Source organism: Stegostoma tigrinum, chromosome 4 (genome assembly GCF_030684315.1).
Source record: "Stegostoma tigrinum isolate sSteTig4 chromosome 4, sSteTig4.hap1, whole genome shotgun sequence".
NCBI lineage: Eukaryota > Metazoa > Chordata > Chondrichthyes > Orectolobiformes > Stegostomatidae > Stegostoma > Stegostoma tigrinum.
The window spans coordinates 68,485,312-68,511,690 of record NC_081357.1 but is presented as its reverse complement, the minus strand read 5'-3'; the positions used below and the strand labels follow the sequence as shown (position 1 = coordinate 68,511,690).

Sequence of the window (26,379 nt, the reverse complement as noted above, 5' to 3'; positions counted from 1 at the left end):
AGATGTATAGCACCTTCCAAACCCCAACAGCTACTGAAAATTAAACTAAAATCCTGTTCTGTGGGAGTTTGACTCTACCCCTGCCCCATTGCAGGGTGGCAATGGGGTTCTGATGGTGGGACAGTGGGCAGGCAGGTACCTTATTACTCGTCGAACGTCGTATAGATCAGATTATCCTGGCATCCAATAAAGGCTAATTTGTATTTATTACCTCCTCCTCAGGCCCCAGAAATGGTTAACGTTCCTCAGGTGACAATGGTCCTTGAGCCATGTCTCCATGTTAATGGGCCAGATTGGGTGTAACAGACCATTTTATTCTCTGTGATGACAAAGCTCTTTCAGACCAGCCAAAGCACAAGTAGACCATTTATAAAAAGTTAATGCTGTGCGCTGTGATAGCTCTGGTGGATACCTGAGTTCACTTTCAGTATTTGACTAAGTCATGGGAGTTAGTAATTTGTAGAGCAGACTGTCGTCATCATTGTCACCCTGGCCCGGGGCTTCAGAAATCTCTGGGAGCTGTGATATGAGTAAAGATGTATGTGTTACAATAGCTCCCTTGGGAATGAGCACCTATCTGCAATATTCTTAGCCTGTAATCAAGAATGAAGGAGCAAAAGCTTTTGCGAATCTCAAAAACCGGTGCTGTTCCGGAGGAGTTCTTAAGGGCCACAAGAGTGCAGTTAATAACGTCTTTCACTCATGGGACCTAAGCACTAGCACTGAACATGGCTGATACTGCTACTTAGAGATAATGAGAACTGCAGATGCTGGAGAATCCGAGATAACAAAGCGTGGAGCTGGATGAACACAGTAGGCCAAGCAGCATCTTAGGAGCACAAAAGCTGACGTTTCGGGCCTAGTCTATGAATAAACAGTGCTGGATCTTCACACAGCTGAATCCAACTCCCCTATGACTGTTCCATTTGCTACACAGCACCCTCAATTTGAACCAAAGAACCTTTCCCTTGACATCACCAGCCCCACCCATTAGGGCCCTCATTCACCTTACCATCCCACATGCAACCATGATACCTTGGACTTCCCTCCTGCCAGCATCCAAATACTCCTCTGTCCCCCATCCCTTTGCTGTTTTGCCTTCTCTGAATTAAAAGCTGACATCACACATCCTACCCTTGTTTCATGGAGTTCAACACAGACAACTGGTCGCTATAGAAATAACTGCACAAAGTTGAATGGTGCACAGGGTAGCATGAGATTCTCATGTGCCACTGCTATTACCTTGGAGGCAGGACTTACTAAAAATAATTTACACCAATGAATATCCATGGAAGGAAATGTATTAGATTTCAGCTATCACAGGAAAATGTGAGGCCACGAACACACTGCTGACTTATTTCCTGCCTTTGCGAAATTCATTCAGCACTACCTGATAGTGAACACTTAGCTTGTATATTCTGACACTACTTCTCATCTTCACATATCAATCATACAGGCCAACCTCCTCACCCACTTGCTGCTTCTGCATGCTTTCAGCTATTCAACTATAGCAGGTTAATATCATATACCCTGCCACTGGCATTCTGCCTTCCTGTTGGTAGATAGCCACTCACACCAGGTAGTGAGGCAGTTGGTCAAGTCACCAGAGCCTTACCAGACCTTGGGCTGCTCTCTCAATAGAGAGAGACAACTGGTGGTTTAATCTGAGGGTCACTACATCTCAGGTGAGGGCAGAGGTTGAGAAGGAAAGTGCTTCATGGTAACCTCAGCCGATGCAGGAATTGAACCTATGCTGTTGGTATCATGCTGCATTGCAAGCCTGCCCCCCAACCACCTGAGTAACTGACCCCAATACTTGAGTATGATGACACACAGAGGAATCGCAATCCATTTCCTGTGCAATAAAACAATTTTACCATAATCTGTTTACAGAAGCAAACACCTCTAGACCTCTATGACACCTGTGTCTCTCACACAGCATGGATTTTTGAAACCCCAGAAGTTAGCATCAATGAACGGTCCTTAATACAGCGATGAACAGCCTTTGCTTCTTTGCAAAAAAAAAACTCCTGCTTTGGATATTGTACAGGTCTTCACTCCAGAAAGTTTTTGTTTTAAATGATTACATTACCTTGACTGCAAACAACTTTCTCCCATCAGGATCGATGTTACTGCCATGGCTCTGATGTGCAATGATATGTAATTGCACATTAAGGATGGGTGAACATGTGCTGATGGTTAGCATGGTGACTCGGTGATTAGCGCTGCTACCTCACAGCACTAGGATATGGGCTCGATTCCACTCTCAGGCAACTATGCAAAGTTTGCATGTTCTTCTCATGTCTGCACGGGTTTCCTCCAGACGCTCCAGTTTCTGGAGTGGGTTAGGTGCATTGGCCATGCTAAATTGTTCACAGTATGTAGGCTAGGTGCATAAGCCATGGGAAATGTGGGGTTATGAGGATTGGGTGGGATGCTTTGCAGCGGGTCAGTGCAGATGCGATGGATTGAATAGCCTCATTCCACACTACAGGGATTCTGTGTACAACGCTGCACTGAGGACACAACATGCAAAAACATACTGAGGATTATGAATAAAGTGCAATTGGATGATAACTAAAGCAGTGCTAAAATAAAAAGTGATTTTATTTGCAGAAATAGGTCCTGAGATCAAAATAACATTAAGACAAAACATCAGCAGAGCAGAGCATGGTTAAAGTGGGGACATCTTGCACTGGCTTTACTTTCAGCTACAACCCAAAGTGAAAGCAAGCTACGGCAGAGGTTGAGGCCACATGTCCACAGCAATCCAGCTCGTAAACTTGTATAAAATGTTTTACTGCAAACAGAAAGTATGCACCAAAGAATACTAAACATGAAAAATAAATATGCAGAATAAGTATAACCTGTAATAGCAAGTGAGGCACTCGTGCACTGTATTCAAGGAAACCAGTCTGCATCGCACTTTATAGAATGTTAAATTTGAAAAGACATGTAATATACCTTTACAAATGTAATGAACAAAGTACTTTTTTAAAAAATATAGCTCTCGTTTGATTTCGCTTGAAAAGAGGCCGAGGGGCAGCCTATTGTGTCAATAAAGTTATGAAAGGTTTTGAATGTGTGGAAACAAAGTGTTTCCACTTTTGAAGAAGAACAAAGCTCGAAGCATCAATACAAGGCATTAGCTAATTAAACATTTCTGAAAAAACATCTTCACTCACAATGTGCTGAGAACGTGGAACTCATTACCACAGGAAGTAATTGACATGAATGGTATAAACACATTTAAGGAGAAGGAAATAAAGGGTTAAGCTAATAAAGATGGGTGAGGAAGGCTTGAATCGCCGATAAAGCCGTCTGCTGGGCAAAATGGCCTGTTTCTGGGACTTTCATATCAGATGTTCCCATAGACTTTGAGAGTTTCGTGCTGCAGCGCCCTCTACAGAGAAGCAGGGAACTGTGTGATCAACGTAAAGTGCACCTTGTTTCCAACAGCTGGAGACCAAAGTGTGTTTGCACACTTAAGCCCTGTCAATAACCAGGCAACTGCTGCTGGGCCACTATTGTTGTTTGGGTCCTGGTTGTAGTAATGTGAAATTTACATTCTAGTGAATGAAAAGAAACAGATTTTGTGCACATAACTATATCAGAGGATGGTAAAGAAAGGATATTTTACATGGATCCTATAGAACAAGGCTCCAATTTCATGTGATCTAACATCACAATGACATGACTCCTTTTATACATGCTCACTATAGTCAGAGTAAAGGTATTTTTCTTTATTCTCCAATAAGGACTGTTGGGACGATGAAGGGATGGTTCTTGCTGCAACTGTTTGTTCCCTCAATATGCCCTGGTTATAGCCGCTCTGGGTTCTGCACAAGTGAACCTGGAAGTGAGGATGGCTGATTACCTGGTCACTGCCTCCCACCCCTGGCTTCCCTCTGGTCAGGATTTGGGCTGCTGTTACTTCTCAGCTTATCTGCATTGAGGTTCCAAGCATTTACTTAAAGGCTATAATTGATTATTAAATGTAATATGTGCAATGGAAATGAAGAAAGACCATTATTGGAGATGAGACTTATTATATCAAACAGGTATGTAGGCTATATCATTGACACAAGCACCGCGGCTCTGTATGTGTGAGTAATTGTCAGATGAGCTAAGAACCAACAAGGTCAAGAAACCACATTTCGACAAGGTAAGGGAAAAAATAAAAATGAAAGATTTCAGTGTAACGGCAGCAAATCTCTGGATATCAACCCTCATGAAATTGTGGACCCCATGCTTGGGAGCATGGAGATAACACCAAGTGGGGAGTCACCTGGCCAATGTGAGCTCCAATTCTCTGAAGCCTATGATCAAGCAACACCAGAAAAGACTTGGCACTTCCCATAACAGAATTGCTGTTTCATTGTTTCAGAGATAATGGGAACTGCAGATGCTGGAGATTCCAAGATAATAAAATGTGAGGCTGGATGAACACAGCAGGCCAAGCAGCATCTCAGGAGCACAAAAGCTGACGTTTCGGGCCTAGACCCTTCATCAGATGGGTCTTTCCATTGGCAGGAGAGATCTGTTTCTTGTCTTTTAGATAAAGGAAGGGTTTGCTGCAACTGCCCTTGCTGCAGAAAATTGTTAATCTTGGAGACTTAAAGGCTTGCGAATCTTGAGGGCAGGAAAAGACCGTCAAGCCCGTTGCACACTCATGATGCCTGAACATCATGCACAGATTCCTGTCTGTCCTGTTAGCTATAGATCTCCTGGGATAGCCACACAAAACAGAAAAATCAAAGACTAGTAAAGTGAAAGTAAATCTGCAAAATGTCTCTGAACCCCCTCAGGTGATCAAAACCAGGCCATCATATTTTGATGAAGGCCATGTTTAACGCTGTGCTGCTCATCCTATCCTTTTGTGATTATGGTTTATTCAAATGCAGATGAGGAAAAATAACAGTAGGAATTTTTTTTTACTCTTCCTGAGATAATTGCCCTTGACCTTAAATACCTGTTTCACTGTCACACAGTAGGAACCCTCCATACACAACCAGGTACATACCATTTCACTTGGGAGAAAGATTACCTTGTGCCCTCCTTCTATTCCTGTTACACCCTTTTATACACACAGCTGTCTTTTCTGTGCTTCTACATACTGCTTTATACTACAATGCTGCCTTGCTGCCTGTTCACGGGGTGTTACTGCCACAACACACGAAATTATTTAGAGTTAGAATTGGGTTTTATTATTATGTGTACTCAAGTGTAGGGATACAGGACCCCAGTGAAAAGTTTACAAGTAAATGTTTAGACCACTAACACACAATTTGCATTTGTTCACACACACACACACACACACACACACACAGACACACACACACACACACACACACACACACAGAGTTTAATTTTAAAACTTATCACTCCTTATCCAATGGTTTCTAGATAGAAATTCTATCCCAAATACTTCAGTAAAATATTTCTTGTTCATTCACTGGACTTCACCTGTCCTTATGCAAAAATTGTTGATCCCTTCAAAGCATCTTCATTGTCCAAACTTCTTCCTTTCTTTAAGAGTGTGGCTGATACTGTTAAGAGTGACATGTGACAAAACTTTGCTGCGATTAAGAGAAAGGCACTGAGGTCTGAGTGTCATTTAAGTTAGAGGAAGAATTAGCCTGAGAGTTTTCTCTTTAAAAAGAGTAAAAATTATGATTTTCTTGTAGATTAAATATTCTGAAATGCTGACTGAAAAATGTTCTGTTTTAACATGTTTGCTTTTTATTGCAAGTTTCATCTTCATAAAGAATCAAACAAAGCTTAAGCATCAGTTATAGAACAGTTATGATTCTTAATAAACTCCAGAAGAAGTTTACATATCCCAGGTAAAATGAGGTCAGGATTTGAAATAATATTTTCCAACAAGTTTCGACCTTCCTCTCTTCCTCTTTCTGAGCACATTGCTCTCCTCCAGAACTTCAATAACCAGCCACCTAAATGGAAAGAACATACTTAAAGTATAAAACCTAATATTATACAAAGGGAGTAATGAAATGTGATCTTAATAAGACAAAAATAACAGTTTAATATAAATGTTAGTTACATATCAAGCAGTACAATGTCATCTTAAGATTGCATTAGTTTTAACCAACAAAAAGAAATCTATGTAGTGCTCTATTATTAGGACTTCATGAAACTCTTTCCTGTCTGTTATTTTTAAGCAATTTCTGCCAATTAATTTTTATCTCAGCCCAGAGTATGAATGGTTGAATTGCAGAAACATCCACGATTGAAATATGTGAGATCCTGAAGAATATGGACGGTTTAAATGCTGAAAGATATTTCCACTTATAACAGGCCATATAAAAAGGGAATGCAGCTTTTAAATAGGAGGTGAGATAACAAGGTGCAGAGCTGGATGAACACAGCGGGCCAAGCTGCATCAGGGGAGCAGAAAGGCTGACATTTCGGGCCTAGACCCTTCTTCAGAAAATCTATCTATAAATAGGAGATATCCTTTGAAGATGGAAATTAGATTTTTTTCCCCTTCAGTAATGCATTAGTCTATGGAATTCCCTTTCCCAAAGAACAGCAGAAGGATCATTTTGATATTTTTAATACTGAGTTAGATAGATTCTTGACTCACAACTGAGCCAAAGGTTATGATGATGTACAGGAAAGCAGCGATCACCTTGTAAAATGGTGGAGCAGGCTTGAGGGGTCATTTAGCCTACTCCTGCTCCCAATTAATATGATCATAATTTAACCTGGCATTTGCAGAAATACTAGAAAGACCCTGATAAAAGAATTTCCAAAACTCACATAGTTTCAGTAGTTGTTACTCTTCTGAATTTGGAGTTAAAGTATCAAATGCATTGGTTAATATGTGTTGTCAACTATTTCAAAAAGGGATTGGGTATTGATGGTTCCAGATATAAAGCAGACAAAACATTCCAACAAGTTATTATAATGTTATGTAAAACTCAGCTGTAAGGAATCCTAATGTACTGTAAGTAATTTGTGTACATTTGAAGTTGATGTTTGAGGTGTAGATACATTTTCATTTTGCAGTGGTTGCTAAATGGATCAAAACTGGTCCTGTCATAAAGCTGAATTTCTAATATAAACTGTCAGAATGTAAATACTCTGGATCTCAAGGAGCGAAGGATGAAAATGTCTCACAAATATGTAAAGCAGAAAATTGGTCCATTCACAGTACTGATATTGATTTAGTTTAATAAAGGCACACAAAAATATCTGTTAAAGTTTAATTTGAAAAATCACTATGTAAGTTGTAATAAGAACAGCATAAATTAAACTGTGTTTTGGATTCTTTGTTAACAGCTATCTTGAATTAATTCAAAGGTAGTAGAAGAAGGCATACGTGAAATAAAGTGCAAAACAAAATGGTGCTTCCTGTAATTTTAAAAGAATTGGGAGAAGACACTCCGTGATGGTCAGTCAGCATCATTGTGAAGACTGGACCAAGTGACAAGGAAAAAGAGCAGACTTTGAGGCCATAACGCCAGCAGGAATAAGAGTGAGCTAATTCCACCTGGAAGCCAAGCAGTACTTGTAAAGGTTGATGGAAGTTACATCAGTGCAAAGCAGAAAGTTGATTGCTAGGTATAATGAGTAAAATTTTTCTCTCTCCTTTTGAAAATATTTTGGCACTGGGAGCTGCATAAAATGCAAGTTGGGCCACAGCTGGAGATCTGCATACAATTCTGTTCACCACACTATAGGAAGAATGTGAGTGCACTGGAAAGGATGTGAAGGAGATTCACCTTCTTTTTTGCCTGGTCCAGAGCAATTTAACAATGAGGGGAGGCTAAATAGGCTGGTTAATGAAATGTGAGGGTGGATGAACACAGCAGGCTCAGCAGCATCTCAGGAGCACAAAAGCTGACGTTTCGGGCCTAGACCCTTCATCAGAGAGGGGGATGAGGTGAGGGTTCTGGAATAAATAGGGAGAGAGGGGGAGGCGGACCGAAGATGGAGAGAAAAGAAGATAGGTGGAGAGAGTATAGGTGGGGAGGTAGGGAGGGGATAGGTCAGTCCAGGGAAGACGGACAGGTCAAGGAGGTGAGATGAGGTTAGTAGGTAGGAGATGGAGGTGCTGCTTGGGGTGGGAGGAAGGGATGGTGAGAGGAAGAACAGGTTAGGGAGGCAGAGACAGGTTGGACTGGTTTTGGGATGCAGTGGGTGGAGGGGAAGAGCTGGGCTGGTTGTGTGGTGCAGTGGGTGGAGGGGAAGAGCTGGGCTGGTTTTGGGATGCGGTCGGGGAAGCGGAGATTTTGAAGCTGGTGAAGTCCACATTGATACCATTAGGCTGCAGGGTTCCCAAGTGGAATATGAGTTGCTGTTCCTGCAACCTTCGGGTGGCATCATTGTGGCACTGCAGGAGGCCCATGATGGACATATCATCTAAAGAATGGGAGGGGGAGTGGAAATGGTTTGCGAGTGGGAGGTGCAGTTGTTTATTGCGAACCGAGCGGAGGCGTTCTGCAAAGCGGTCCCCAAGCCTCCGCTTGGTTTCCCCAATGTAGAGGAAGCCACACCGGGTACAGTGGATGCAGTATACCACGTTGGCAGATGTGCAGGTGAACCTCTGCTTAATGTGGAAAGTCATCTTGGGGCCTGGGATGGGGGTGAGGGAGGAGGTGTGGGGGCAAGTGTAGCATTTCCTGCGGTTGCAGGGGAAGGTGCCAGGTGTGGTGGGGTTGGAGGGCAGTGTGGAGTGAACAAGGGAGTCACGGAGAGAGTGGTCCCTCCGGAAAGCAGACAGAGGTGGGGATGGAAAAATGTCTTGGGTGGTGGGGTCGGATTGTAGATGGCGGAAGTGTCGGAGGATGATGCGTTGTATCCGGAGGTTGGTGGGGTGGTGTGTGAGAATGAGGGGGATCCTCTTTGGTTGGTTGTGGCGGGGGCGGGGTGTGAGGGATGTGTTGCGGGAAATGCGGGAGACGCGGTCAAGGGCGTTCTCGACCACTGTGGGGGGAAGGTTGTGGTCCTTGAAGAACTTGGACATCTGAAATGTGCGGGAGTGGAATGCCTCATCGTGGGAGCAGATGCGGTGGAGGCGGAGGAATTGGGAATAGGGGATGGAATTTTTTCAGGAGGGTGGGTGGGAGGAGGTGTATTCTAGGTAGCTGTGGGAGTCGGTGGGCTTGAAATGGATATCAGTTACAACTGTTTGCCTGAGATGGAGACTGAGAGGTCCAGGAAGGTGAGGAATGTGCTGGAGATGCCCAGGTGAACTGAAGGTTGGGGTGGAAGATGTTGGTGAAGTGGATGAACTGTTCGAGCTCCTCTGGGGAGCAAGAGGCAGCGCCGATACAGTCATCAATGTAACGGAGGAAGAGGTGGGGTTTGGGGCCTGTGTAGGTGCGGAAGAGGGACTGTTCCACGTAACCTACAAAGAGGCAGGCATAGCTGGGGCCCATGCGGGTGCCCATGGCCACCCCCTTAGTATGTAGGAAGTGGGAGGAATCGAAAGAGAAGTTGTTGAGGGTGAGGACGATTCCGGCTGGGCGGATGAGGGTGTCGGTGGAGGGGGACTGGTCGGGCCTGCGGGACAGGAAGAAGCGGAGGGCCTTGAGGCCATCTGCATGCGGAATACAGGTGTATAGGGACTGGACGTCCATGGTGAAAATGAGGTGTTGGGGGCCAGGGAATTGGACGTCCTGGAGGAGGTGGAGGGCGTGGGTGGTGTCACGGACGTAGGTAGGGAGTTCCTGGACCAAAGGGGAGAAAATCCCCCTTGTTCTCACACACCACCCCACCAACCTCCAGATGCAACGCATCATCCTCCAACACTTCTGCCATCTACAATCCGACCCCACCACCCAAGACATTTTTCCATCCCCACACCTGTCTGCTTTCCGGAGGGACCACTCTCTCCATGACTCCCTTGTTCACTCCACACTGCCCTCCAACCCCACCACACCCGACACCTTCCCCTGCAACCGCAGGAAATGCTACACTTGCCCCCACACCTCCTCCCTCACCCCTATCCCAGGCCCCAAGATGACTTTCCACATTAAGCAGAGGTTCACCTGCACATCTGCCAACGTGGTATACTGCATCCACTGTACCCGGTGTGGCTTCCTCTACATTGGGAAAACCAAGCGGAGGCTTGGGGACCGCTTTGCAGAACACCTCCACTCGGTTCGCAACAAACAACTGCACCTCCCAGTCGCAAACCATTTCCACTCCCCCTCCCATTCTTTAGATGACATGTCCATCATGGGCCTCCTGCAGTGCCACAATGATGCCACCCGAAGGTTGCAGGAACAGCAACTCATATTCCGCTTGAGTACCCTGCAGCCCAATGGTATCAATGTGGACTTCACCAGCTTCAAAATCTCCGCTTCCCCCACCGCATCCCAAAACCAGCCCAGTTCGTCCCCTCCCCCCACTGCACCACACAACCAGCCCAGCTCTTCCCCTCCACCCACTGCATCCCAAAACCAGTCCAACCTGTCTCTGCCTCCCTAACCTGTTCTTCCTCTCACCCATCCCTTCCTCCCACCCCAAGCAGCACCTCCATCTCCTACCTACTAACCTCATCTCACCTCCTTGACTTGTCCGTCTTCCCTGGACTGACCTATCCCCTCCCTACCTCCCCACCTATACTCTCCTCTCCACCTATCTTCTTTTCTCTCCATCTTCGGTCCGCCTCCCCCTCTCTCCCTATTTATTCCAGAACCCTCACCCCATCCTCCTCTCTGATGAAGGGTCTAGGCCCGAAACGTCAGCTTTTGAGCTCCTGAGATGCTGCTGGGCCTGCTGTGTTCATCCAGCCTCACATTTCATTATCTTGGATTCTCCAGCATCTGCAGTTCCCATTATCACTAAATAGGCTGGTGTTGTTTTCCTTAGATTAGAGAAGGCTGAGAGGGGACCTGATTAAGGTGTATAAAATCATGACAGGTATAGTCAGAGAGAACACTTTCCTGTTTTTAAAGAGGTCAATAAGCAGGGGCAGAGTTTTAAGGTAATGGGCAAGAGGTTTACTGGGGATATAAGGTTTTTCACCCAGATGGTTGGCGGTTTCGGTAAGGGTTATAGAGGTAGGAGTATGCACAAAAGTTCGAGAAGTTTTCAGATGAGCACTTGACAGACCACAGCATACAGGGCCAGAGACCCAGTGTTGGAAAATGGGGACTGTTTGATGACCAGGGTGAATGCAGTAGGAAAGAGAGCTCTTTCTATTCTGTAAAACTTTATGACTCTGTGTTTAGTTGATATGGATCAACGATGATAATGAATCAAAGCCTACTCGTTCAGCTTTTCGGGAGTTTTTTAAGATGTTGCAAATGTAAAGAAGAAAGGAAAAACTAAAGATTGAAAAGCAGCAAGTTCATATAGAAGAAGGATCTAGGTCCAAATGGTCAGCTTTCCTGCTCCTTTGATGCTGCTTGGCCTGCTGTGTTCATCCAGCTCTACACCTTGTTATCCCAGATTCTCCAGCATCTGCAGTTCCTACTATCTCTGAAACAATTTTAACCCCACTGCGAAGCCTCTTCTAAGGATGCCTACCTTGAAGAAGTTAACCTCCTCCCTCCGGAAAACCCTCAGTGGATCTCTCTCCCACTGCAACTCTCTTGTAATCTCTTCGGCCTTGAACCTGCTCGACCATGTCCTGAAGCAAACCAGGTACTACAGCCACATCACCTTCCTTTGTACCTGCCTACGGAACTGGATCATCTCCAATGGACTACAGAACCACATTTAGGCCTTCCCAATTTGTTCCCAAACACGACAAAGTCTACATTCCAAACATTGATATCCTTCAAAAAAGTTTCCCCCTGTGACTCCTGAAACACACACTTGCAGCAATGCGCCGGCATCTCCTGGTACTACAATCAAGTCTACCCCAGCTCAGAGCCTCCTTCTCCCAGACCTGCAAAGGACCTCTCCTGTTTTTTATTCTTCGCAGGAACTACAACCTGAATTCACAATGCTACTCAGCTTTATTCAACACCATTTCTGAAGAAAAGTCTAGGCCCGAAACACCAGCTTTCCTGCTCGGCCTGCTGTGTTCATCCAGCTCTACACCTTATTATCTCGAGTTCATTTAGAAGGCAGTTTCATTTCTTTACTCCAATTCAAATGACCACTGAGGGGCACTGCAACACTAGAAGAAGCAGTTTGATGCTGCTATTTAAAGTTACAGCTGCATAAATTTTACAGTGACTTTGAGGATCTAGTTTGTCCAAGAAACAAACTGTTTTTTTATTTGTTATTCATTAATAAATTTATAATGTTTGAAAAATGCAATTGTAATGTTTTTCTCTATCAACATTCTAAATAAATAAAATATCTCTTTGGTCTTTGTGTAAAGTTGATCATACAAAGTTACTTGAGCAAAAACTGCAGACAGAAAATTTAAAAAGTGTTGGGCCACAGTGACTGCACCTGGGAGAAGAATTAATACTTCACAAGTCACTAGGTAGCCTGAAATGAAAATGGAGGAGAAAAGAAATTGGCTTATTATTCTTTACTAGTGCTTTTAAGATGTAATCTCTTATGTGTCTTCCTAGAATTGTCACTTTCCAGATAAAAGTGACATCATTTTCATATAAAATGGTAGAATGTAAAATAATTAGGACCACCTTAAGCTTCGTTGCATTCTATCTGATCTGAAAAGTAATCAAAAAAGTTACAAAGGGTCATTTAAAATTTTTCAATAAATTTATTGATAATCATGATTTTTCATTCCTCACATTGAAAGGACTAAGTCTGCATTGTCTTCAGAAAATAAAATAAGTTTGTGTCACAGTGTGTCCAATTTCTCAATACGCTCAGCAACTTTTAGCTTTGGCTATTCATTCTGACCTTCAAATAATTTATGTCATGTTTTACGTGGTCTGCAGCAGGGATTTTTTGACATTTGGTTCTGAACGCATATTAGGATTGGTGCTTGGCATACCGCTTAAAAGAAAATCATTGAATCGTTTTAATCAGATTATCTATTGCTATTTCTTCTGAAATATATTAATATGTTTTAACAAAATTTGTTACTGCATATACTAATTGACATTACTTCGGTCTGTATAAGTTGTATTCACAAAGATGTTCAGTAAAGGCAAATACATTTAATGTTGCTTTGAGCACAATAAAACTGGAACAATTACCCACCTGTCATTTTGTTTCCTTCATATAAGATGTCAAGTGCAATTAGGGTCCAGTTTTCCTCTTTACTCAGGTCAGGAATAAATGGTGCTTTATCGTGTGCCAATAACATTCGCTGAGGAAGGTACACTTGGAAGACATTAGTTTGATTAAAGTTTGTGGGAAAATGAGCAGCTGCAATAAATTCTACTGCACTGCCCCAACTGACCCCAAACTGTGCTTCGGGAGCTGAAATGTACCTTAATCTGTCAAAGAAAATAAAGCAAAACACACAAAGTTAAATTTATTATATTCACATTACAATTGCTTAATGTTTCTTGCAACCAAGTACTTTTTAGAGAATGTACAGGGTTAGGTGTGGAGTAAGCTAGAAATATTGATCTTCAAAAATCTGCAAGTTAGCAAGGTACAAGTTGAGGGGGAGAGCACAAGTATCAGCAAAGGCAGAGTAGTGTTGTATAAGGTGTGGTTCTACAGCAACCAAGGAACTACATTCTCAGGAACAAAAACAAAGTTGCTGGAAAAGCTCAGCAGGTCTGGCAGCATCTGTGGAAGAGAAAACAGAGTTAACATTTCGGGTCTGGTGACCCTTCCTCAAAACTGTTCTGAGTAAGTGTCACCAGACCCGAAACATTAATTCTGTTTTTTCCTCCACAGATGCTGCCAGACCTGCTGAGCTTTCTCAGCAATTTTTTTTCTTCCTGATTTACAGCATCTGCAGTTCTTTTGGTTTTTATTTACATTCTCAGGCCAGAGTCAGAGACAGGCAGAGATTTGAAAGGCTGAAGCTGGTTACAATGATAGGGGAATGGTGTTAAGGAATTTAAAAATGATGATGAGCAATTTTTAAAAACTCAGAATAAGTTGGAGAGAATCAGCACATCATCTGTAGAGACAGAAACAGTATATTGAGTCCAACTTCAGAACTGAAAGGTTTTGGAAATACAGTTCAAAAATAAGTACAAATTAAGGTGTGGGGGGGTGAGTGTGAGTCTCCTTGGCTGAGTGCAGAGTAAACAAGCAGGAAGTTCTGGGAAGAGAAGTTTGTGGGGATAAAAATGGAGGAAAACTGTCATGAGATCAGGCTCTGAAATTAAATCCTGAGTCTTGGCAGCTAGAATCATAGAATCCTTACTGTGTGGAAAGAGACCATTTGATCCACCATGTGTGAGCCGACACTCCAAAAAGCATCCCACCAACACCCAACCGATCCCTGCATTTTTCATGCCTAACTCACCTAGCCTGCAAATGGCTGAACACTATGGCCTATTTAGCATGGCCAATCCACCTAATCTGCACATCTTTGGACTATGGGAGGAAACCACAGCACATCCACGCTGAGTATGGGAGAATGTACAAACCCCACACAGACTGATGGGGAAGTAAAATCCCAGTCCCTGGTGCAGTGAGGTAGCAATGTTAACCACTGATCCATTGTTCCAGGTATAAAGTATGGACTTCAGTAAGGCATTTGATAAGGTTCCCCATGGTAGGCTCATTCAGAAGGTCAGGAGGAATGGGATACAGGGGAACTTAGCTGCTTGGATACAGAATTGGCTGGCCAACAGAAGACAGCGAGTGGTAGTAGAAGGAAAATATTCTGCCTGGAAGTCAGTGGTGAGTGGAGTTCCACAGGGCTCTGTCCTTGGGCCTCTATTGTTTGTAATTTTTATTAATGACTTGGACGAGGGAATTGAAGGATGGGTCAGCAAGTTTGCAGACGACACAAAGGTCGGAGTGTCGTTGACAGTGTAGAGGGCTGTTGTAGGCTGCAGCGGGACATTGACAGGATGCAGAGATGGGCTGAGAGGTGGCAGATGGAGTTCAACCTGGATAAATGCGAGGTGATGCATTTTGGAAGGTCGAATTTGAAAGCTGAGTACAGGATTAAGGATAGGATTCTTGGCAGCGTGGAGGAACAGAGGGATCTTGGTGTGCAGATACATAGATCCCTTAAAATGGCCACCCAAGTGGACAGGGTTGTTAAGAAAGCATATGGTGTTTTGGCTTTCATTAACAGGGGGATTGAGTTTAAGAGTCGTGAGATCTTGTTGCAGCTCTATAAAACTTTGGTTAGACCGCACTTGGAATACTGCGTCCAGTTCTGGGTGCCCTATTATAGGAAAGATGTGGATGCTTTGGAGAGGGTTCAGAGGAGGTTTACCAGGATGCTGCCTGGACTGGAGGGCTTATCTTATGAAGAGAGGTTGACTGAGCTCGGTCTCTTTTCATTGGAGAAAAGGAGGAGGAGAGGGGACCTAATTGAGGTATACAAGATAATGAGAGGCATAGATAGAGTTGATAGCCAGAGACTATTTCCCAGGGCAGAAATGGCTAGCACGAGGGGTCATAGTTTTAAGCTGGTTGGTGGAAAGTATCGAGGGGATGTCAGAGGCAGGTTCTTTACGTAGAGAGTTGTGAGAGCATGGAATGCGTTGCCAGCAGCAGTTGTGGAAGCAAGGTCATTGGGGTCATTTAAGAGACTGCTGGACATGTGTATGGTCACAGAAATTTGAGGGTGCATACATGAGGATCAATGGTCGGCACAACATTGTGGGCTGAAGGGCCTGTTCTGTGCTGTACTGTTCTATGTTCTATGTTCTAAAGTACCTCAGCAGAAAATTAGGTGTTGTTCCTCAAGCTTGTATTGCATTTCAGTGGACATTGCAGCAGGCCCAGGACAGAAATGTTAGCATGAGGTCAAGGTCATTTATTCAAATGGGAAACAACTAGAAGTTTGGGAACATTCCTACAGACAGAATGCAGATGTTCTACAAAGTTTTCACTCTGATTAGTCAAACTAATGTAAATGAAAACACATTGTGATCTGTGAATACAGTAGATAGAATAAAGTAGAAATAAAACACTGCTTCCCCTGGAAGGTGTGTTGGGAGCCTTCGACAATGAGGCGGAGGTGAATGTGAACGAGCAACTGTTGCACTTTCTGCAGTTGTATGGGAAAGCGATTTGGAAGAGGGGAGGAATGACATGGGAGGAGTGGACCAAGGTGTCATGGAGTGAACAGTTAGTGCAGAATGCTGTGAATGGAGGAGAGGGAAAGATGTGTTTGGTAGTGGCATCGTGCTGGAGATGGTGGGACTTGCAGAGGATGATCCTTTGAATACATGGAAGGTGAGGACAAGGAAGACACTGCTGGTGTTCTGGGAACTAGGGGAAGGTGTGTGGGCAAAACTATAGGAAATGAGTGGGACACAGTCAAATGCCTTGTAAAACACAGGGATGAAGAGAGTCATCAGTTCGGGAAAATTGGGAATTTCAATTTGAATGAGAAACTTTGAGAATTTTAAGATAGGCTCCTGGTTAAACAATGTCTCAAAGTAGATTAGTAAGCACAGGGTTGTGGGTGAGTAGAACTTGGTATGTATTAGGAAATGGAAAAGCACTGGGAGAAGACAAGACAATTGATTGGAGTTGAAGAAACGCCATCTGGTCCATAGACCAAAAAGAGTAGAGTCGGACAAAAAAGAAATAGATATAAAAAGTGCACTAAAAACCTTTCAGAAAATTTTGGAAGTGCAGTTTCGATTGAAGATACATGTGCGATCCAGATGTGACGCCAAACTGCATCCTCCTCTGGCGAGATGCTAGGTAACAGCTTGCTTTGGGGAATATTTTGTGTTTCCTTCAAAAGCTGTTAAAAAATGCATTGTAAGTAAATGCCAAGTGTCAGTCTGTTTAAGAAATTTTACTTCTGTTCTTAATCAAGATGAACACAGAGCTTACACAGAGTTGACTGGATACTTGTCAGAACTGAGATTTAATCAACTCTATTACAAATAATGTGAAACGTCCGCCATTCAGCTTTGGTATTTGTAGGAACATTCTCCCAACACAAATACTCCTTGCTCTCTCTATCTCTCTCTCTCTATCTCTCTCTCTCTCTCTCTCTCTCTCTCTCTCACACACACACACACACACACACACACACACACACACACACACACACACACACACACACACACAGGCCCATCACTCCCCTCTGACACTTCACAGTAGCATAGAGATCTACAGCAGAGAAAACATTCTTTGGGCCTGCACTGGTCAAAAATGATCTCCTAACTATTCTAAGATAACAAAGTGTGGGGATGGATGAACACAGCAGGACAAGCGGCATCCTAGGAGCACAAAAGCTGACGTTTGGGGCCTAGACCCTTCATCAGAAAAGGGGGATGGGGAGATGATTCAGAAATAAATAGGGAGCGAGGGGGAGGCAGACTGAAGATGGATAGAGGAGAAGATAGGTGGAGAGGAGAGTATAGGTGGGGAGGTAGGGAGGGGATATGTCAGTCCGGGGAGGACAGGCAGGTTAAGGGGGCAGGATGAGGTTAGTAGGTAGGAAATGGAGGTGCGGCTTGAGGTGGGAGGAGGGGATAGGTGAGAGGAAGAACAGGTTAGGCAGGCAGGGATGAGCTGGGGTGGTTTTGGGAGGCAGTGGCGGGAGGGGAGATTTTGAAGCTTGTGAAATCCACATTGATACCATTGGGCTGCAGAGTTCCCAAGCGGAATATGAGTTGCTGTTCTGTTCCTGCAACCTACGGGTGGCATCATTACTGCACTACAGGAGGCCCAGGATGGACATGTCGTCTAAGGAATGGGAGGGGGAGTTGAAATGGTTCGCGACTGGGAGGTGCAGTTGTTTACTGTGAACCGAGCGTAGGTGTTCTGCAAAGCGGTCCCCAAGCCTCCACTTGGTTTCCCCAATGTAGAGGAAGCCACACCATGTACAGCGGATGCAGTATACCACATTGGTTGATGTGCAGGTGAACATCTGCTTGATACAGAAGGTCATCTTGGGGCCTGGGATGGGGGTGAGGGAGGAGGTGTGGGGGCAGGTGTAGCACTTCCTGCGGTTGCAGGGGAAGGTGCCGGGTGTGGTGGGGTTGGAGGGGAGTGTGGAGCGGACAAGGGAGTCGCGGAGAGAGTGGTCTCTCCCGAATTTCCTTGAGTTGATTGAGTGGGTGTTTTCTCGGAGTCCTCAAGGTTTGCCTTGACTGTTCACACCAAAGTCCCCCTGAGCTAAACTGTCGGGCTGATAGACAACCGGAGGTTGGTGCCGTCAGAGTCGGTTCTTGTGAACAGTTTTGCAATGTGTCTGGGCACTATGAATTTAGTTAGCTTGTTTCATCATAGAATAATTTAATGCAGTCTTTGATTTATCTGATAAATAGTCAGTTCCGTGTGTTCTGTAGGGAACTGTTGTTCTAAAATACAAGCATGCGACTAATTTATTGAGCAGTCTCTGTAGAGATTTCAAATCAAGTCATGTTCCTGATTTATCCAGGTGTAGCAGAGGTCTGAGCTTTCATGGTTGCATAACTAATTGCCTGTGGGATTGGGAATAAGTTGGGTGTACACCTAGAAAATCCTGATTAACAGCACCGAGATTGGTGCAGTCTTCATGTTCCTCTAACTCTTAACATTTTAGGACAGGTATACATTTTGATGGGTATCAGCCTGATTTAATGGTAGCACTATTGCCACTGCATTATAAGGATGTGTCTTCTACTCATACTCCAGTGATTTCAGTTTGTAATCCAGGTTTGCTAATCCACGTGTAGTATGAAGACAGTGCTGCAGTGTCAGGGATGCCTTTTGTTTTGGATGGACCACTAAATTGGGTTCTGTCCTTTTTGGTTTATATAGTTGAATAGAGATATTATCAAAGAACTTAAAATGATGAAGGGATTGAATAAGGTAGATATCAAGGCACTGTTTCCTCTGGGTAAGAGAGGTTGAGAACACGAGGATATGAGTCAGGCTATGTAGGAGTGACATCAGAAGGCAAGTTCTGGTTTGCACACAGTGTCTCAAATGCTCTCCCTTAAAGACTGTGAATGCTGATGGATAGTTACAATTTTCAAGACTGAGGTCAATGGATTTTTCTTAAGTTTTGATTTCACAGGAAATGGAGAAAAATCTGCCAGCCCACTGAATAGTAGTTGGCATAGGAGGGATTTTTTTTGACACATTTAAGCAGAGAAAGGGATTTGGGGCAATTTATACTGACTTGTTGAGTTGCAACCACAGGAAGTGCTACACTTGCCCCCACACCTCCTCCCTCACCCCCATCCCAGGCCCCAACATGACTTTCCACATCAAGCAGATGTTCACCTGCACATCCGCCGATGTGGTATACTGCATCTGCTGTACACAATGTGGCATCCTCTACATTGGGGAAACCAAGCAGAGGCTTGGGGACCGCTTTGCAGAACACCTCCGGTCGGTTCACAATAAATAACTGCACCTCCCAGTCGCGAACCATTTCAACTCCCCCTCCCATTCGTTAAACGACATGTCCGTCCTGGGCCTCCTGCAGTGCAGTAATGATGCCATCCATAGGTTGCAGGAACAGCAACTCATATTCCACTTGGGAACCCTGCAGCCCAATGGTATCAATGTGGATTTTACAAGCTTCAAAATCTCCCCTCCCCCCACTGCCTCCCAAAACCACCCCAGCTCATCCCCGCCTGCCTAACCTGTTCTTCCTTTCACATATCCCCTCCTCCAACCTCAAGCCACACCTCCATTTCCTACCTACCAACCTCATCCTGCCCCCTTGACCTGTCCGTCCTCCCTGGACTGACCTATCCCCTCCCTACCTCCCCACCCATAATCTCCTCTCCACCTATCTTTTCCTCTATCCATCTTCAGTCTGCCTCCCCATCTCTCCCTATTTATTTCAGAATCATCTCCCCATCTCCCTTTTCTGATGAAGGGTCGAGGCCCGAAACATCAGATTTTGTGCTCCTAGGATGCTGCTTGTCCTGCTGTGTTCATCCAGCTCTATACTTTGTTACCTTGGATTCTCCAGCATCTGCAGTTCCCATTATCTCTGATCACCTAACTATTCTAATCCCATTTTCCTACTCTTGGACCATGGCTTTTTAAGCCTTGGTATCACAATCCAATCTCAATTACAACTAAAATTCTCCAGTCCAATCAACTTCCTGGAAGATATCTTCTGTACCCTATCCAGTACAATCCCATCCCTCCTATAATGTGGATTCCAGAAATGCACACAACGCTCTAGCTCGGGCATATAAAGGCAAATATCCCTGACACGTTCTTAACCAATTTAGCTACCTGTCCTGCTACCTTAAGGGATCAGTGGACATGCAAACACAAGTCCCTTGGTGTTTCCCAGGGTCTTACTGTTCATCACGGATTCCTTTGCCTTGTTTGTCCTGACCAAATCCATCACCTCCCACTTATCCAAATTGAATTCTATTTGCCACTAATCAACCCATCTACAACCTTCTGTAATCTAAGGTTTTCTTCCTCACCATTTACCACCCTGCTAATTTGCCTATCATATGCAAACTTGCTGATAAATCTCCTACATTTCATTTTAGATCATTCATACCTACCACAAACAGCAAGGATCCCTGTGGAACCTCACTGAGTATTGGCAACCAGTCACAATAACACCCTTCTACAATCATCCACTGCTTCCTGCCACTCAGATAATTTTGGATCATGTTTGTCAAACTTCCTTGGAGCCCATAGGCTATTACCTTCGCCATCAGTTTCCCATGTGGGACTTTATCAAAAGCCTTGCTGAAATCCAGGTAGACCACAACAAATGTATTGACGTCAACTACATACCTAGTCACCGCTTCAAAAAACACAATAAAGTTGTTCAGACTTGACCTCCCCTTAGCACAAACCATGCTGACTATTTTTGATTAATCCCTGCCTCTCCAATTGCAGATGAGTTCTGTCCATCAGAATTACTTCCAGTAGATTTCCCACCACTGAGGTTAGAATGACTGGGCTGTAGTTTCCTGATTTATCCCTTGCCGCCTTTGCGAATGACGGTACTACATTGGCTATCATCCAGTCCTTTGGCAACTCTAGAGAGAGGAATTAACAATTATTGCCAACTATTTCCTTCCTTGCATCACTGAAAATGTCTTCCAGCCCTTCCCTGTTTTAAGCCTGCCAGACCACTGAGAACCTCATTTCTGTCTGAACTAATTTATTTAATTATATTACAGTCCTTCCTCCTGATTTCTATATCCAAATTGTACCACTCACTGGTGAACGCCAATGCAAAATATTCATTTTGAACCCTACCTACATCCTCCAGCTCAAACAAAATCAAATCCCACCATGGCAGATGGCAAATGTGAGCTCAGTTAAAATCTGGAGTTAAGAATCACATGATGACCATATATCCATTAGCAAAAAACCTATCTGGTTTATTAATGTCGTTTCAGGAAGGAAACTGCCATCCTTACCTGATCTGGTCTATATGTGACTCCAGACTCATGCAAAGTGGTTGACTCTTAACCGCCCTCTGGGCAGTTAGGGATGGGCAATAAATGTTGACCTGGCAAGTGACACTCATATCCCGTGAATGAATAATAAAAAAAACTGTAACTTATAATCTGAACTCAATGCCCAGTTTCCCACCAAGATATTTCTATAGTTTGTTTCCCCCAACTTTTGCACCAAGTGACCTCTCATCCATCATCTGAACTCACGATGACCTCTTATCATTGATTTCATTGCTCTTCTATCTTCTCAATTTCTCCCTGCTCACATTCGAGGTGATCCGCTCAACCTTACCATTTCACATGGCCTATTTTTCCAAATTTATCCCACATTTTGGCATTTTCCTAGTACAGCCTTCAGATTTTCTTTCTTCATAAGTGTGCTCAAGAAGTCTAATGTGAATGTTTTTTGGCAGACTGTTGGTTTTACCATTTCTGAGCTTATCTGACTCAGTCAGCTTCTGCTATCATCAGCTAAAATTGAATATTCCAGGATCCAACACCTGAAAGTGGAGTTGCAGATAAACAGGATCATGAAGAAGGCAATTGGTATGCTTGCATTTATTGGTCAGTGCATTGAATTTTGGAGTTGGGAGGTCATGTAGTGACTATTGTTCAGCTGAGAATTCCAATTTACATCTTCACTCTAGAAGAACATTCAATTGAAACAGACTGGAGTGCAACGCAGCTTTTCACCTTAGGTGACTGAGCACAGACAGAATGGGTCCTACAGAGATGCCAGACATTCAACTTCAGTTGAAATACATACACATACTCTTAATAATTGGGAAACCAACTAACTTTAGAAGAAACATTGGAAACACAACGGAAGGCACAGATTTGGCACAAAGATAAACGATCTTGGAGCAGGAGCCTGTCAGGACGCCGGTGAGTCACTGTTTTTGAATCTTTAAAAAGCTTACCTCGTGAATAGGTGGAGGTACGCTGAGCAGGAGCCGACATGGGACTGGTGAGTGAGTGAGGTAATATATTTGTGTGGTTGCGTTACCCGAAACACTACCCAGGTAGTGTCTCCCACCCATCCTCCTCCTCTAACCAAAAAAAAAGGTTCTGTGTGTCTGATTGGTAAGGTAACAAGTTTATTTTTTATTCTTTATTTTTTAAGTTTTGGGAATTTAGAATAATGGGAACGGAGGTCAGGGCAGTTGAATGTTCCTCCTGCAGAATGTGGGAGGTAAGGGTCACCACTAGTGTCCCTGCTGACTACATCTGCGGGAAGTGCACCCAATTCCAGCTCCTTGAAAACCGCGTTAGGGAACTGGAGCTGGAGCTGGATGAACTTCGGATCATTCGGGAGGCAGAGGGGCTTATTGAGAGGAGTTACAGGGAGGTAGTCACTCCTCAAGTACAGGAAAAAGGCAGATGGGTTACGGTCAGGGGACGGAAAGGGAACCGGCAGGCAGTGCAGGGATCCCCTGTGGCCATTCTCCTCAACAATAAGTATACCGTTTTGGATACTGTTGGGGGGACGACTTACCAGGGGAAAGCAGTGGGGCACAAGTCTCTGGCACAGAGTCTGTCCCTGCTGCTCAGAAGGGAAGGGGGAAGAGGAGCAGAGCATTAGTCATTGGGGACTCCATAGTTAGGGGGACTGATAGGAGGTTCTGTGGGGACGAGAGAGACTCACGGTTGGTGTGTTGCCTCCCTGGTGCCAGGGTGTGTGATGTCTTTGATCGTGTTTTTGGGATCCTTGAGGGGGAGGGGGAGCAGCCCCAAGTCGTGGTCCACATTGGCACCAACGACATAGGTAGGAAGAGAGATGGGGATTTAAGGCAGAAATTCAGGGAGCTAGGATGGAAGCTGAGAGCTAGGATGAACAGAATTGTTGTCTCTGGTTTGTTGCCCGTGCCACGTGCTAGTGAGGCGAGGAATAGGGAGAGACAGGAGTTGAACACGTGGCTACAGGGATGGTGCAGGAGGGAGGGTTTTGGATTCTTGGATAATTGGGCTCTTTCTGGGGTAGGTGGGACCTCTACAAGCAAGATGGTCTTCACCTGAACCAGAGGGGTACCGATATCCTGGGAGGGAAATTTGCAAAGGCTATTCAGGGGGGTTTAAACTAATTCAGCAGGTGGATGGGCGCCAAAATTGTAGTTTGACTGTAGAAAAGGTTGAGAGTAGGGTGGTCCGAAATAAAGTTTCAGGGAAGCAAGATGGCACCGGCAAGCAAGAAGGTGGTTTGAAGTGTGTCTACTTCAATGCCTAGGAGGGTCCGAAATAGGGTGGGTGAACTTGCAGCATGGGTTGGTACCTGGGACTTCGATGTTGTGGCCATTTCGGAGACATGGATAGAGCAGGGACAGGAATGGTTGTTGCAGGTTCCGGGATTTAGTTGTTTCAGTAAGAACAGAGAAGATGGTAAAAGGGGCGGAGGTGTGGCATTGTTGGTCAAGGACAGTATTATAGTTGCAGAAAGGATGTTTGGCGACTCATCAACTGAGGTAGTATGGGCTGAGGTTAGAAACAGGGAAGGAGAGGTCACCCTGTTGGGAGTTTTCTATAGGCCTCCGAATAGTTCCAGAGATGTAGAGGAAAGGATAGCAAAGATGATTCTCGATAGGAGTGAGAGAGACAGGGTAGATGTCATAGGGGACTTCAACTTTCCAAATATTGACTGGGAACACTATAGTTCGAGTACTATAGATGGTTCAGTTTTCATCCAGTGTGTGCAGGAGGGCTTCCTGACACAGTATGTAGACAGGCCAACAAGTGGTGAAGCCACATTAGATTTGGTACTGGGTAATGAGCCTGGCCAGGTGTTAGATTTGGAAGTAGGTGAGAACTTTGGTGATAGCGATCACAATTCTGTTATGTTTACTTTAGTGATGGAAAGGGATAGGTCTATACCACTGGGCAAGAGTTATAGCTGGGGGAAAGGCAATTACGATGAGATTAGGCAAGATTTAGGGAGCATAGGATGGGGAAGGAAACTGCAGGTAAAGGGCACATTACAAATGTGGAGCTTATTCAAGGAAAAGCTCCTGTGTGTCCTAGATAAGCATGTACCTGTCAGGCAGGGAGGAAGCCATAGAGTGCGGGAGCCGTGGTTTACGAAGGAGGTGGAATCTCTGGTCAAGAGGAAGTAGAAGGCTTATGTTAGGATGAGATGTGAAGGCTCAGTTAGGGTGCTTGAGGGCTATGAGGTAGCCAGGAAAGACCTAAAGAGAGAGCTCAGAAGAGACAGGAGGAGACATGAGAAGTTGTTGGCAGATAGGATCAGGGTAAACCCTAAGGCTTTCAGTAGGTATTTAAGGAATAAAAGAATGACGAAAGTAAGATTAGGCCCAATCAAGGATAGAAGTGGTAAGTTGTGTGTGGAGTCAGATGAGATAGGGGAAGTGCTAAATGAATATTTTTCAACAGTATTCACTCCAGAAAACGACAATGTTGTCGAGGAGAATACTGAGATACAGGCTACTAGACTAGGTGGGATTGAGGTTCACAAGGAAGAGGTATTAGAAATCCTTCAGAGGGTGAAGATAGATAAATCCCCTGGGCTGGATGGGATTTATCCTCGGATCCTCTGGGAAGCCAGGGAGGAGATTGCCGAGCCTTTGGCATTGATCTTTAACTCGTCATTGTCTACAGGAATAGTGCCAGATGACTGGAGGATAGCAAATGTGGTTCCCCTGTTCAAGAAGGGGCATAGAGACAACCCTGGTAATTATAGACCAGTGAGCCTACCTCAGTTGTTGGTAAAGTGTTGGAAAAGGTTATAAGGGATAGGATTTATAATCATCTAGAAAAGAATAAATTGATTAGGGATAGTCAGCACGGTTTTATGAAGGGAAGGTCGTGCCTCACAAACCTTATGTTCTTTGAGAAGGTGACCAAACAGCTTGATGAGAGTAAACCGGTTGATGTGGTGTATATGGATTTTAGCAAGGCATTCGCTAAGGTTCCCCACAATAGGCTATTGTACAAAATGCGGAGGAATGGAATTGAGGGAGATATAGCAGTTTGGATCAGAAATTGGCTTGCTGAAAGAAGACAGAGGGTGGTAGTTGATGGGAAATGTTAATCTTGGAGACCAGTTACTAGTGGTGTACCACAAGGGTCGGTGTTGGGTCCACTGCTGTTTGTCATTTTTATAAATGACCTGGATGAAGGCATAGAAGGATGGGTTAGTAAATTTGCAGACAACACTAAGGTCGGTGGAGTTGTGGATAGTGACGAAGGATGCTGTTGGTTGCAGAGAGACATAGATAAGCTGCAGAGCTGGGCTGAGAGGTGGCAAATGGAGTTTAATGTGGACAAGTGTGAGGTGATGCACTTTGGTAGGAGTAACTGGAAGGCAAAGTACAGGGCTAATGGTAAGATTCTTAGTAGTGTAGATGAGCAGAGAGATCTCGGTGTCCATGTACACAGATCCTTGAAAGTTGCCACGCAGGTTGACAGGGCTGTTAAGAAGGCATACAGTGTTTTAGCTTTTATTAATAGAGGGATCGAGTTCCGGAACCAAGAGGTTATGTTGAAGCTGTACAAAACTCTGGTGCGGCCGCACTTGGAGTATTGTGTACAGTTCTGGTCACCGCATTATAAGAAGGATGTGGAAGCTTTGGAAAGGGTGCAGAGGAGATTTACTAGGATGTTGCCTGGTATGGAGGGAAGGTCTTATGAGGAAAGGCTGAGGGACTTGAGGCTGTTTTCATTAGAGAGAAGAAGGTTGAGAGGTGACTTAATTGAAACATATAAAATAATCAGAGGGTTAGATAGGGTGGATAGGGAGAGCTTTTTTCCTAGGATGGTGACGGCAAGCACGAGGGGGCATAGCTTTAAATTGAGGGGTGAAAGATATAGGACAGATGTCAGAGATAGCTTCTTTACTCAGAGAGTAGTAAGGGAATGGAACGCTTTGCCTGCAATGGTAGTAGATTTGCCAACTTTAGGTACATTTAAGTCGTCATTGGATAAGCATATGGATGTACATGGAATAGTGTAGATTAGATGGGCTTGAGAT

General features: G+C 44.3%; 1 protein-coding gene across 1 annotated transcript in view; it reads right to left on the bottom strand.

Annotated features, from left to right (window-relative positions):
* Positions 1-5,781: 5,781 nt before the first annotated feature.
* Positions 5,782-26,379, bottom strand: part of leg1.1 (liver-enriched gene 1, tandem duplicate 1) — a 55,590-nt gene continuing 34,992 nt past the window's right edge. Inside the window, exons 4-6 of the mRNA XM_059645699.1 lie at positions 16,617-16,753; positions 13,108-13,346; positions 5,782-5,954 (exon numbers count right to left, since the gene is read on the bottom strand). Of these exons, the coding sequence (XP_059501682.1) occupies positions 5,782-5,954; positions 13,108-13,346; positions 16,617-16,753 (549 nt within the window). The remainder of the gene's footprint in view (positions 5,955-13,107; positions 13,347-16,616; positions 16,754-26,379) is intronic.